Source organism: Oncorhynchus mykiss, chromosome 16 (assembly GCF_013265735.2).
Source record: "Oncorhynchus mykiss isolate Arlee chromosome 16, USDA_OmykA_1.1, whole genome shotgun sequence".
Classification (NCBI taxonomy): domain Eukaryota; kingdom Metazoa; phylum Chordata; class Actinopteri; order Salmoniformes; family Salmonidae; genus Oncorhynchus; species Oncorhynchus mykiss.
The window spans coordinates 59,356,650-59,370,568 of record NC_048580.1 but is presented as its reverse complement, the minus strand read 5'-3'; the positions used below and the strand labels follow the sequence as shown (position 1 = coordinate 59,370,568).

The following is a 13,919-nucleotide window of genomic DNA, read 5'->3' as shown; positions in this document are numbered from 1 at the left end:
CCTCAATGCACACCTGTGTCTATTCCTCGATGCACACCTGTGTCTATTCCTCGATGCACACCTGTCCTACAAAGTCGCTACCATATGGTCATTCCCCTGACATTGCCTATCATCTGACCTGCCTCTGCAGCACTGACAGTCAGCCAGGTGTGAATTGACTCCAAGATACAGCAAATTCAAGTGTTTACATAATTTTTGCCTGCTTTTGTGTGAAAACTTCCAATCTGGCTGGCAGTTTGTCCCCAGACTGTAACCCCTCTGGTCCGTAGGCAGACGGTCAGCCTGGAGACCCCTGATGTGCATCACCACAACCACCTGAGGGCACTAGTCATGCACAGAAAGGAGCACTACAGGAGAGTTTGCCCAGTAGTAAAACATAAGCCCAATACTGATATGAAAATGGCACATTTCTTTTTTGTTCGTCTTTTAAATTTTTTTAGCCTTTTTTCTCCCCAATTTCGTGGTATCCAATTGTTACTAGCTACTATCTTGTCTCATCGCTACAACTCCCGTACGGGCTCGGGAGAGACGAAGGTTGAAAGTCATGGGTCCTCCGATACACAACCCAACCAAGCCGCACTGCTTCTTAACACAGCGTGCATCCAACCCGGAAGCCAGCCGCACCAATGTGTCGGAGGAAACACCGTGCACCTGGCAACCTTGGTTAGCGCGCACTGTGCCCGGCCCGCCACAGAAGTCGCTGATGCGCGATGAGACAAGGATATCCCTACCGGCCAAACCCTCCCTAACCCGGACGACGCTAGGCCAATTGTGCGTCGCCCCGCGGACCTCCCGGTCGCGGCCGGTTACAACAGAGCCTGGGCGCGAACCCAGAATCTCTGGTGGCACAGCTAGCGCTGCAGCACAGCACCATTAACCACTGCACCACCCGGGAGGCTGAAAATGGCACATTTCTGCTGTACTACACCGGCTCCAATACCTGTCGGATGTGGAAGGGCTTGTAAAACTTTACAGACTACAAAGGGAAGCACAGCCGCGAGCTGCCCTATGACATGAGCTTCGAGGCAAGTAACACTGAAGCATGCATGAGAGCATCAGCTGTTCCGGGAAGACTATGTAATCACGCTCTCCGTAGCCGATGTGAGTAAGACCTTTACACAGGTCAACATTCACAAGGCCGCAGGGCCAAACAGATTACGAGGACGTGTACTCCGAGCATGCGCTGACCAACTGGCAAGTGTCTTCACTGACATTTTCAACCTGTCCCTGACTGAGTGTGTAATACCAACATGTTTCAAGCAGACCACCATAGTCCCTGTGCCCAAGAACACTTAAGGTAACCTGCCTAAATGACTACTGACCCGTAGCACTCACGTCTGTAGCCATGAAGTGCTTTGAAAGGCTGGTCATGGCTCACATCAACACCATTATCGCAGAAACCCTAGACCCACTTTAATTTCCATACCGCCCCAACAGATCCACAGATGATGCAATCTCTATTGCACTCAACACAGCCCTTTATAACCTGGGCAAAAGGAACACCTATGTGAGAATGCTATGCATTGACTACAGCTCAGTGTTCAACACCATAGTGCCCTCAAAGCTCATCACTAAGCTAAGGACCCTGGGACTAAACACCTCCCTCTGCAACTGGATCCTGGACTTCCGGATGGTCCGCCCCCAGGTGGTAAGGGTAGGTAACAACACATCCACCACGCTGATCCTCAACACGGGGGCCCCTCAGGGGTGCATGCTCAGTCCCTTCCTGTATGCCCTGTTCACTCATGACTGCATGACCAGGCACAACTCCAACACCATCATCAAGCTTGCCGATGACACAACAGTGGTAGGCCTGATCACCAACAACGCGACAGACTATAGGGATGAGATCAGAGACCTGGCCATGTGGTGCCAGGACAACAACCTCTCCCTCAACGTGATCAAGACAAAGGAGATTATTGTGGACTACAGGAAAAGGAGGACCGAGCACGCCCCCATTCTCATCGACGAGGCTGCAGTGGAGCAGGTTGAGAGCTTTAAGTTCCTTGGTGTCCACATCACCAACAAACTATCATGGTCCAAACACACTAAGGCAGTCGTGAAGAGGGCATGACAAAGCCTTTTCCCGCTCAAAAAAGATTTGGCATGGGTCCTCAGATCCTAAAAAGGTTCTACAGCTGCACCTTCGAGAGCATCCTGACCGGTTGCATCACTGCCTGGTATGGCAACTGCTCGGCCTTCAACCGCAAGGCACTACAGAGGGTAGTGCATACGGCCCAGTACATCACTGGGGCCAAGCTTCCTGCCATCCAGGACCTCTATACCAGGCAGTGTCAGAGGAAGGCCCTAAAAATTGTCAAAGACTCCAGCCACCCTAGTCATAGACTGTTCTCTCTGCTACCGCACGGCAAGCAGTACCGGAGCTCCAAGTCTAGGTCCAAACTGCTTCCTAACAGCTTCTACCCCCAAGCCATAAGACTCCTGAACAGCTAATTAAAGGGCTACCCAGATCCTTCTTTTATACTGCTGCTACTCTCTGTTTATTATCTATGCATAGTCACTTTAACTCTACCTACATGTATATATTACCTCAATTACCTCGACTAACTGGTGCCCCCGCACATTGACTCTGTACTGGTACCCCCTGTATATAGCCTCGCTATTGTTATTTTACTGCTGATGTTGAATTATTTGTTACTTTTATTTTCTATTTTTTTATTAACTTTTTTTCTTAAAAACTTCTTAAAGCATTGTAGGTTAAACTCTTGTAAGTAAGCATTCCACTGTAAGGGCTACACCTGTTGTATTCGGCGCATGTGACAAATCAAATTAGATTTTTTATAATAAATGTTTCTCTGGGGCTTCGTTAGGTGTCACCAGATGTGGCAGAAGCCATTCTACAGAACCTGCACTGAGATAGTACAGGTAAAGGCATCCTCGTCTGAATGAGTCCTTTCCCTCCTATACCTAGCTGAGCTTCTGTCATGTTTATGTATCTCTCCGTCTCTCTATTTTCCAGGAAGGAGGTATGTGAGCAGCTGAATGGAGAAGAGGGTGGGGGGCTGATGCTGCAGCTGGCCAGTAAGGCAGAGTTTTTATGGGATGTGGATCTCTTGGCTCTGTCCAGTCAGAGAGAGCAAAGGATACAACACAGAAGAGAGGAGTTAGTATAGAAATGAGAACAGGAGGGTAATACACACACAGGCACTTATTCCTAATGTGAGATTTTGTACTTATATATACAGTATATATATATACTCCTCTTTCGTGTTTGTGTGTATGCGCAGCTGATGGAGCATAGATAGAGGGGCAGGACATTGCTCTCTGGAGATCCTGATGGAGAGAGAACTGCTGTGCGGCACACTGAAATAGAAGCACACACACACACCTCTGCTCATAGTGTCTTACATAGCTAGCATTCTAGGGGGTTTCTCCAGTATCTGTTTCCTTGAATGGCTTTAATCTATCGTCTCCATGCAACGGCAGTATTTTATTAAGGTCTTCAGCAATGAGCAGCATGAGTTCACATTACATTTCTTTCAACAGCATGTCAAAATAAAATGGTAAGAGAGGTTATTGGAAAGCTAAAAACAGAACACTAAACTCAGAATTCTTCCTTTTTAATAATGATCATAATGCAAAGAACTGCAGTTGAAATGTAGGCCTAACACACACACACACACACACACACACACACACACACACACACATTATATAACCAAAGGACATGATTATTAACAGTTAAAATGGATATTATTGAAAACAACATCTGGAAGGTTAAAAATGAAAAAAGATGGATAATTTGAATAACAATTGTGCTAGATCTAGTAGCTACTGAGGATGAGGGGGGAATAATGTGGAGGGATATGATTGATCAGATATAATTTAGTTGCTTCAACTGTAAAATGTTGACACCTCTGATAAAATACACTTGTGCATTTCATTGTACAGTACCCCATATTACCTGGTGCTGATCAAACTCAATGTATCACAGACAGACAGACAGACAGACAGACGCAGATTGCTCAGGCAGTAGGTTTAGGGGGTGATGAAGCAGTAGTGATTATCCTTGTATCCTGGTTGTACAGTTTAGAGGGAAACAAGCAGCTCTATAAAGTATTCCATGCCAATCATAGGATAATACATACAGTATAGCCTTTCTCAGATCCTTTTCTCGTGCATTCATACAGCAAGAATCTGTCTGTGCAGAAACACAGATAAACATAGTCATAATATGAACAGGATTATAAATAAACAGTGTTTTAACATGGGATGGAATTCAACTGGCGCAACAGGATACATCAGTTATTTCCTTAACAAGTCCACCATAGCAGCAGCCTTCAGTGCAAAGCCCCAATGACAATCCCATCTCACCCTCCATCTCCCATCAACACGGGAACACCCTCTGTTCCTCAGTAAAAGGTGAAATGATGAACAGGAGATGCTGATGAGGTAAGGGGAGCCTAAGAAGTTTGATTTGTGATGAGTGGAAATGGACAGACATGAACATTTGAGTCATTTAGCAAACACTCCTATCCAGAGCAATTTACAGGTGCAATTAGGGTTAAGAGCCTTGCTCAGGGGCACATTGACATATTTTTCACCTAGTCGGCTTGAGAATTCTAACTCACGACCTGGTTTGAACCATATATAATTTTAGAGCAAAATTCTGTCCAGTGGAAGATACAAATGCATAATAACTTGGTAACAATCAGTAGTGTTCTTATCCAACCCCTACTCTGTCCCTTCCCTAACCCAGAGTCGAGGCAAGAGGGTTGGGTTTTGTCTCCCATATCAGTGCAGACAGACACTCCAGTCTCCTTAGTGTCTTCTCAGGGTTTTTGGATCAAGTAGTACCTGGTCTTCTTCTATATTCACTCCCTCCATTGAGCTCTCTGATTTGACCTTCCTCTGAGCTCCATGTTCTCTTATTCACCTCCCTCTAACATTTGGAAAGTTCATATTCCAGAAGACCCACAATAATCCCAAACATTTTCAAGGCATCCTTTAGGACCCCTCTTCTCCCACCCTAACCACTACCACCCCAAAGTAGTATAGTACATTCCTGAATGGCTAGCATTCCTGTAGCCGCCCCCCCCCCCCAGTCTTTGTCACCCGCATCGGCTTGCATTCAATGAGTTCCTTCATCTTTCCCGTATCCCTGGCTCCTGATAGGCTAGCGTCCCTTCAGGAAGCCGTCCAGCATGCGATCACCCTTCTCTGATAGCCAGTATCCGGCCATGGCGGCCACGCCCCCGATGAAAATGGCGGTGAAGACCATGTCACCCTTGGCGGCAAGTGTTGCTAGGGCACAGATGACCACGCCAAAGAACATCTGCTGCAGGACCAGTACCTCATCATCAGTCATGTCATCAAACAGGCCCTTCTCTGGACCACCTGATGAGGAGAGAGAGAGAGATGCTGTGTATATAGGAGTGTGCCAAGTAGAGAGAACTATCAAGGGTGCTCGCGTGTCCTACTGTAAGGCTGGTTCTCCACACAGATGCTGTCCCTTCGGATGAAGCCGTCAGCACATTCACAGCGGAAGGAGCCCTCTTCATTGAAACAAGCCTCATTCAGCCCTGGACACGCTATCACCCTCTCACTACACTCATCCACATCTAGGAGGGAGAGAGAAAACATGGGACAGAGTGACACCCATACCAAGACAGATGTACACTACAAGTAAGTAGTCAGGCTGCTGTAACAGAAGGTTCATCTGATTGGCCAAACCATCTATAGACGAGTAAAAGAAAACCACACAGACAAATTAAAACACAGCCGCGTTCCCTCACCAAGACATTTGGCTCCTCTGAGCTTGTATCCCCTAGCACATTTCTTACAGCGGGCAGGACCACTGCCCATACAGCCCACACATGCCTGGTCACAGCCTGGCACAGAGGAAAGAGAACAGAGGTCTGGGTCAGAACACAGGTTTACCAACAACACAAACCATCATTACTCTGTTACTAACAGATAGTAGAGGGAGAGCCTACAGTACCTCTGCACTCGTACGATCCATCTGTGTTGTGGCAATATGTGTTGGAGAGACATCGAGCCAGCTCTGTGCCACACTCATCAGTGTCTGGAAACAACATTCACAAGTTAAACACTGATTTTCAAGGTGAAAAAAAAGAAGGGCAGTCACAGATGAAGTCAATCAAAATCAATCTGGTTTAATACAAGTTGCAACAGGGAGACACCTCCAGCACAGAAAGAGACCATGTCTAACCTGTGTTCTCTACGCAGACCCTTATATTCTAATCTATTCTCACAGAACCAATATTCTGAAAACACCTAACAGGCTTGAATCACAGTGTCACAGAATCCAACAACAATCAGTGTCCTCGGTCCTTTTACCTCCAGATATGAGAACAATCCATAACATTTAGTATCAAGTCTAATGACCATCAACCTGTACACAAATGGGTGTCACAAAGCATTGTGTTAATAATTACTCATAACTGAAACTGAATTTCTCCATTACAAACACAGATGCAAAGTAAGCAAACTAACAGAAGACACACGCTCTCTCAAATACACACACAAAAGCCAAATACTCACCAACACACTTGTTGTCATGGAGGATCCACCCAGGTTTGCAGTCCACACATTTGTAGTCCTCTGGCCCTGAGCATTTTTTACAGGAGTGGTAGCATGCTAGACATCATACACAGAGAAGAAGTGATTAGTCTGTGAGACTTCTACATGAGATTGGTTGAGAATAAGCCAGGCTGTCTGGTTCATGATCAGACAGGCAAAACTGTTTCTGATTGGGTACCTGCACAGGCTGGTGTGCTGTGATTGGAGCTCTTCTCTCTGTAGTAGCCATCTGCACAGCTCTGACACAGCTGACCAAAGTACCCCGGATCACACACACACTCTCCATCTCCCAGACGGGTACCCTCTCCCTCACAGCGACCCAGACCACCACACACACCTCCAGGACCGGACAGACACTCTGCAGCACAACAACACACAGGGTTAATCATGTGACAACAGAGAGAGAACCATAGAGAGAACTATCGTGTGTGTGTGTGGTCAATACCTTTGCAGTCTGGGCCAAAGCGTCCTGGGGGACAGCAGAGTCGGAGCTCCTCTATACACAGCCATTCAAATAGATCTGGAGCCTCCTGCTGCCTACACACACAGAGACAATCACAAGGTCAGCGATGAGAGGGGAAGGACACACACACATAACAATATAATACACAGGTGTGTAAATACAACAGTAAAACAAAAGTGATTATACATATACCACATTTACATGATCACACACATACCGGTGGAACCACCATGTCTCCACTTGGTCCTCTAACTGCTCCAGCAGTTTGTTACAGTCAAAGTCAGATTTCTCACATGCTGCCTCCACTATCTCCAGCAGCCTGGTCTCACTGAGAACCAGGAGGAGAGGAGACGTGAGTAATGTGGAACACTTCACTAGAGAACAGAGCACAGAGAAAACAAATACACCCTCCTATTCTCCATTATGCACTCTAGGAGGATCTTCGACACACGCTCGCTCACTCTCACAGACACACAGTGTGGCCTAGTTTTGAGAGGCTGTCATATTGTGTAAGGACATATGTGGTGTAGAGCCCTAGTCTTGTCAGTACTGTACTGTACTGGTTCAGCATCGCCTTGGCTCAGTCATGAGGAGTCCAATTCAGGTCAGAGGCATCAGGTAACAAGCCTTCATAGCAACACAATAAAGGTGCATTGGCCATTCAACAACATGCTAAGGCTTGTCAGGGATTAGCAGGCCTCGTGGGCTTTCCTCTACATAAACACAGATGTTAGACTGCAGGTCTTATTAAAGACTGCAGATCCAATGACTGTATATTTGTGGAGATTCTAGTGACAGGCCTAGTGGAGCCATAAGTACCTGCGAGCATATTTAGCCATCTTCTCCTCCTCCCAAGCAGTGTTCCCCCCCCCAAAGTTTTTATTGGATGTTTTCTCCAGGCCCTGAAAAGACGTGTTTTAATGAAAGACCACCAGGTGAAGACAGAAACAGAACAGCAAGGAGAGTAAAATGGCAGCTACTGACCGAAACATAAGCAATAAGCAAAAGAGAGCAATAGGTACAAAAATGACAATATGACCGACAAACTAATCAACAGACTGAGGGAATGAGAGAGACAGAGATACAGACTCCTACCTTGATGAAGCTGTCAGTTAGTTTGCGGCAGGTCTGACATGGTGCAGTCTGTACTTGTACCACAGACAGCACAGAGAAGAGTACCAGGCCAGGGAGCAGGGGCCACGACCACCACATGGCTTGGACTACCTACCACTCAGCCACTGAGAACAGAGACAGGGGATTCAGACAGAGGAGGATCATAGACCGCTGTGGCTATTATTGATGATGACAATTCTCTCGGGAGATAGTACAGTCTGCATTTGAATGCGAGATATTCTAGGTCAGGTGAACAGAAGGACTTGAGTTCCTGTATGTTATCACAGTTACACCATAAGTTGTTAATCATAAAACATATACCGCCACCCTTCTGCTTCCAGGAGAGATGTTTGTTCCTGTCGGCGCAATGTACTGAGAACACAACTGGCTTTACAGAGTCAGACAGTGTATCTCGAGAGAGCCATGTTTCTGTGAAGCAGAGTATGTTACAATCCCTGGTGTCTCTCTGAAAAGCAACTCGTCTTGAGTTCATACATTTTATTATTCAGAGATTGGACATTAGCGAGTAAAATACTTGTGAGCAATGGGTGGCGTGCACGCTTCCTAAGTTGGACCACAAGACAGCCTTAAGTACCTCTTCTCCACCGGCGTTGTTTTGGGTCAGCCTGCGCTGGGGAGAGCAAACAAAAGACCTGCTACAGGGAAGTCGTAACCCTGGTCATAACGCTGGAAGTTCTAGTGAGTTACCGCCACTCTAATATCCAATAGTTCTTCCTGGCTGTATGTAATGACAATTCCTGAGCTAATAACGTAAAATAAATAGTATATGAACAAAAAAAATACTGCAGAGTTGAATAAGAGTTTGTCGCGATATTGCCATCTCCGTCGGCACCATCATACTGTATGGGAGCATTCACGCAAAACTGAAAGCCAACCCCCACATTTAACCAGGGCAAGAAGACTGGGAATATAGAAGAATACAAACAGTGTAGTTATTCCCTCCGCAAAGCAATCAAGCAGGCTAAACGTCAGTATAGGGACAAAGTTGAGTCCCAGTTCAACGGCTCAGACACGAGACATATGTGGCTGGGTCTACAGACAATCACGGATTATAAAAGGAAAACCAGCCACTTCACAGACACCAACATCCTGCTTCGGGACAGGCTGAACACCTTCTTCGTTTGCTTTGAGGATAATACAGTGCCTTCTCTCCTTCTCCCTGGCCGACGTGTGTAGGACATTTAAGCAGGTTAACCCTCGCAAGGCTTCCGGCCCAGAAGGCATCCCTAGCCGCGTCCTCACAGCATGCACAGACCAGCTGGCTGGTGTGTTCACAGATATATTCAATCACTCCCTATCCCTGTCGGTTGTCCCCACATGCTTCAAAATGGCCACCATTGCATTCTTAGGGACAAGGACTAAGGTAAATGAACTAAATTACTATTGCCCCGTAGCACTCACCTCTGTCATCACGAAGTGCTTTGAGAGACTAGTCAAGGATCATATCACCTCCACCTTACCTGCCACCCTAGACCCTCTTCAATTTGCTTACCGCCTCAATAGAGCCACAAAAAATGCAATCGCCACCACACTGCACACTGCCCTGTCCCACCTGGACAAGAGGCATACCTATGTAAGAATACTGTTCATTGACTACAGCTCAGCATTCAACACCATAATACCCTCCAGGCTCATCATCAAGCTCGAGGCCCTGGATCTGAACCCCGTCCTGTGTAATTGGGTCCTGGACTTCCTGACGGGTCGTCCCCAGGTAGTGAAGGTAGGAAACAACATCTCCTCTTCGCTGATCCTCAACACTGGGGTCCCACTAGTGTGCGTGCTAAGCCTCATTAAAAATCCTACAATGTGATTTTCTGGATTTTTTTTCTCATTTTGTCTGTTGAAGTGTACCTATGATGGAAATTACAGGCCTCTTTCATCTTTTTAAGTGGGAGAACTTGCACAATTGGTGGCTGACTAAATACTTTTTTGCCCCACTGTATATACTGTATTTTATTTTAGACTATACCACTGACTGTTAAACAGCCATTTACAGCACATCAGAGACTGCTGCCTATAGACATAGATTAGGAATCACTGTCCACTTTAAGGAGATGAAATACTAGTCACTAATAATGTCCCCGTATCTTGCATTACTCATCTCACGTGTAAACTGTACTCTATACTATTCTACGGTATCTTAGTCACTTTAATTGTTTGTAAATATTGCATCACCCATCTAATATGTATATACTGTACTCTATACTATGTCACTGTATCTTAGTCCAATGCTGCTATGACATATATGTATATATATTCTAAATCCATTCCTTACTTAGATGTACTTGTTAGATATTACTGCACTGTCGGAGCTAAAAGCACAAGCATTTCACTACACCCACAATAACATCTGCTAAACATGTGTATGTGACCAATACATTTGATTTGATTATCATGATGGGCAGCAGGATTAAATGTGTGTGAAAAGATAAGAGGATGAGTTATATCAATGTTTCAGTAAACAACGCAGAGCCACGCAAAAAAATATAGCTAGTTCAATTCTTAGAAAGCTAGGTATGGAGCTCACTACATTGTTGCCTTGACTGAACTATTTAGGCTGTGGTCTAATGAGGATCATCATCATTCTGAATAGCATCTTCATAATCAGTTAGACTGGCTAGTGTGGTCAGCTAACGTTAGCTAGTTACTGTAAAGTCCCGTTGGCAAATCAGGTAACCCTCCATCAGGTAATGACATGATTATCCATCTTAAACGTCATCAAAACCACCTCTGCTGGCTATTTCTTCTTGTCTATTGCTACATTGCATGGCAGTAAATTGACTGTGATAACTAGTTAGCTACCCAGCTAACGCACTGCTATGGCAAACTAGCAATCTATCTAGATGGATAGCTAATGTTAGCTAAATTAGCGTTACCCTGCTAACGCTAGCTAGCTCCCAATAAATTATGCTGCGCTGCATCCTACCTTCAGCTTGATAAACTCTCAAGAGCTTGTAGACAACCGATTGGAGCGTCCTCAGCACCTTAATACAATTTCACGGTCTTTCACCGGTTTAGTTCTTCATCCGTGCCATTCATTGACCGGTGCTGATGCAGTGCTTCTTGTTGATTCTTCTTCCCTGACTCTGTTTAGCTGAGGCGCAGCTGGCAGGAAACTGCCCAATCCCACTGGGACTTCAGTCTTCAACCAATCATTACCCGCGAATACAAATAAGGGCGTGTCTTGTTTTAAAGAAGTTGAATGGGTCCTTGCCCTGATAGACTGTCAGACAGGTAAATCATTCAAGATTAGAAAAACTTCAAAATTCAACACTTAAAACATAATAATATCTAAATAGCCAACAAACGCACAGTACAAAAATTACACAGAAAATAAAAGCAAACCACTTTATACCTATTACTGATGATGGATAACCCAGTCACGACATAGAACTGCACCATAACAGAACGCACAAATGCATAAAATGTTATACAATTAACCAACAAACCACTTAGTAAAAAAAATGACTTTACAAATTAACCATATAACACTTTGAAACGAAGATAATTGTTGAATACAACAATGTCACCCATTTACAGTTCAGGGATGAATACAAAAACGAATCACATTTTAATTGGTCGCATACAGTGCACAAATTCTGCAGATGTTATCACAAGTGCAGCAAAATGCTTATGTTTCAACCTTCAATAGTGCAGTATACCTAACAATACAAAACAATACACCCCCCCCAAAGAAATAAAGGAATTAAGAAATTATTTTAATATATATATATATATATATATATATATATATATATAGTACCGGTCAAAAGTTTGGACACACCTACTCATTCAAGGGTTTTTATTTATATTTACTATTTTCTACATTGTAGAATAATAGTGAAGACATCAAAACTATGAAATAACACATATGGAATCATGTAGCAACCAAAAAAGTTTTTAACAAATCCAAATACATTTTAGATTTTAGATTCTTCAAAGTAGCCACTCTTTGCCTTGATGAGAGCTTTGCACACTCTTGGCAGTCTCTCAACCAGTTTCATGAGGAATGCTTTTCCAACAGTCTTGAAGGAGTTCCCACATATGCTGAGCACTTGTTGGCTGCTTTTCCTTCACTCTGCGGTCCAACTCATCCCAAACCATCTCAGTTGGGTTGAGGTCAGGTGATTGTGGAGGCCACAATGCAGCACTCCATCACTCTCCTTTTTGGTCAAATAGCCATTACACATTCTGGAGGTGTGTTTTGGGTCATTGTCCTGTTGAAAAAAAAATTATAGTCCCATTAAGCCCAAACCAGATGGGATGGAGTATTGCTGCAGAATGCTGTGGTAGCCATGCTAGTTAAGTGTACCTTGAATTCTAAATAAATCACAGACAGTGTCACTAGCAATGCAATCCCACACCATCACACCTCCTCCTCCATGCTTCACGGTGGGAACCACACATGCGGAGATCATCCGTTCACCTACTCTGCATCTCACAAAGACACGGCGGTTGGAACCAAAAGTCTCAAATTTGGACTCATCAGACAAAAGGACAGATTTCCACTGGTCTTATGTCCATTGCTTGTGTTTCTTGGCCCAAGCATGTCACTTCTTATTAGTGGGGTCCTTTAGTAGAGGTTTCTTTGTAGCAATTTGACCATGAAGGCCCGATTCACGCAGTCTCTGTCTATTACTTGAACTCTGTGAAGCATTTATTTGGACTGCAATCTGAAGTGCAGTTAATTCCCCATTTCTGAGGCTGGAAACTCTAATGAAATTATCCTCTGCAACACAGGTAACTCTGGGTCTTCCTTTACTGTGGAGAGACAGTTTTTTATTTATTCTATTTTACCTTATTTAACTAGGCAAGTCAGTTAAGAACAAATTCGTATTTTCAATGACAGCCTAAGAACAGTGGGTTAACTGCCTGTTCAGGTGCAGAACGACAGATTTGGACCATGTCAACTCAGGGATTTGAACTTGCAAACACCTAACCACTAGGCTACCCTGCCACCCCATCATAGTGCTTGATGATTTTTGTGACTGCCCTTGAAGAAACAAAGTTCTTGAAATGTTCCGGATTGACTAACCTTCATGTGTTATAGTAATGATGAACTGCCGTTTCTCTTTCCTTATTTGAGCTGTTCTTGCCATAATATGGACTTGGTCTTTCACCAAATAGGGCTATCTTCTGTATACCACCGCTACCTTGTCACAACACAACTGATTGGCTCAAACACATTACGGGGGAAATAAATTCCACAAATTAACAAATGAACTTTTAACAAGACACACCTGTTGACTACCTCATGAAGCTGTTTGAGAGAATGCCAAGAGTTTGCAAAACTGTAATCAAGGAAAAGGGTGGCAGCAGAGTAGCCTAATGGTTAGAGTGTTGGACTAGTAACCAAAAGGTTGCAAGTTCAAAACACCAAGTGGATGTTCTACCCCTGAACAGGCAGTTTAACCCACTGTACTTTTTTAGTTACTACATGATTCAATATGTTTTATTTCATAGTTTTGATGTCTTCAATATTATTCTACAATATAGAAATAGTAAAAAATTAAGAAAAACCCTTGAGTAGATGTGTCCAAACTTTTGACTGGTACTGTATATATATATATATATACACACACACACACACACACAGTGGGGCAAAAAAGTATTTGTAGGATTTTTTATGAATTTATTTGCAAATTATGGTGGAAATTAAGTATTTTGTCTGTCATAGTTGAAGTGTACCTATGATGAAAATCACAGGCCTCTCTCATCTTTTTAAGTGGGAGAACTTGCACAATTAGTGGCTGACTAA

The 13,919-nt window shown here is 44.2% G+C and overlaps 1 protein-coding gene across 1 annotated transcript; it reads right to left on the bottom strand.

Annotated features, from left to right (window-relative positions):
* Positions 1-3,430: 3,430 nt before the first annotated feature.
* LOC110492429 (protein disulfide isomerase Creld1) lies at positions 3,431-11,272 on the bottom strand. Its single transcript, XM_021566746.2, has 11 exons — positions 11,088-11,272; positions 8,123-8,265; positions 7,847-7,929; positions 7,245-7,355; positions 7,010-7,101; positions 6,743-6,922; positions 6,526-6,621; positions 5,963-6,046; positions 5,757-5,852; positions 5,442-5,582; positions 3,431-5,358 (listed from the first exon to the last, which is right to left on the bottom strand). The coding sequence occupies exons 2-11, from the start codon at positions 8,237-8,239 to the stop codon at positions 5,138-5,140; spliced, it is 1,221 nt and encodes a 406-aa protein (XP_021422421.1). The 5' UTR covers positions 8,240-8,265; positions 11,088-11,272; the 3' UTR covers positions 3,431-5,137.
* Positions 11,273-13,919: the final 2,647 nt, after the last annotated feature.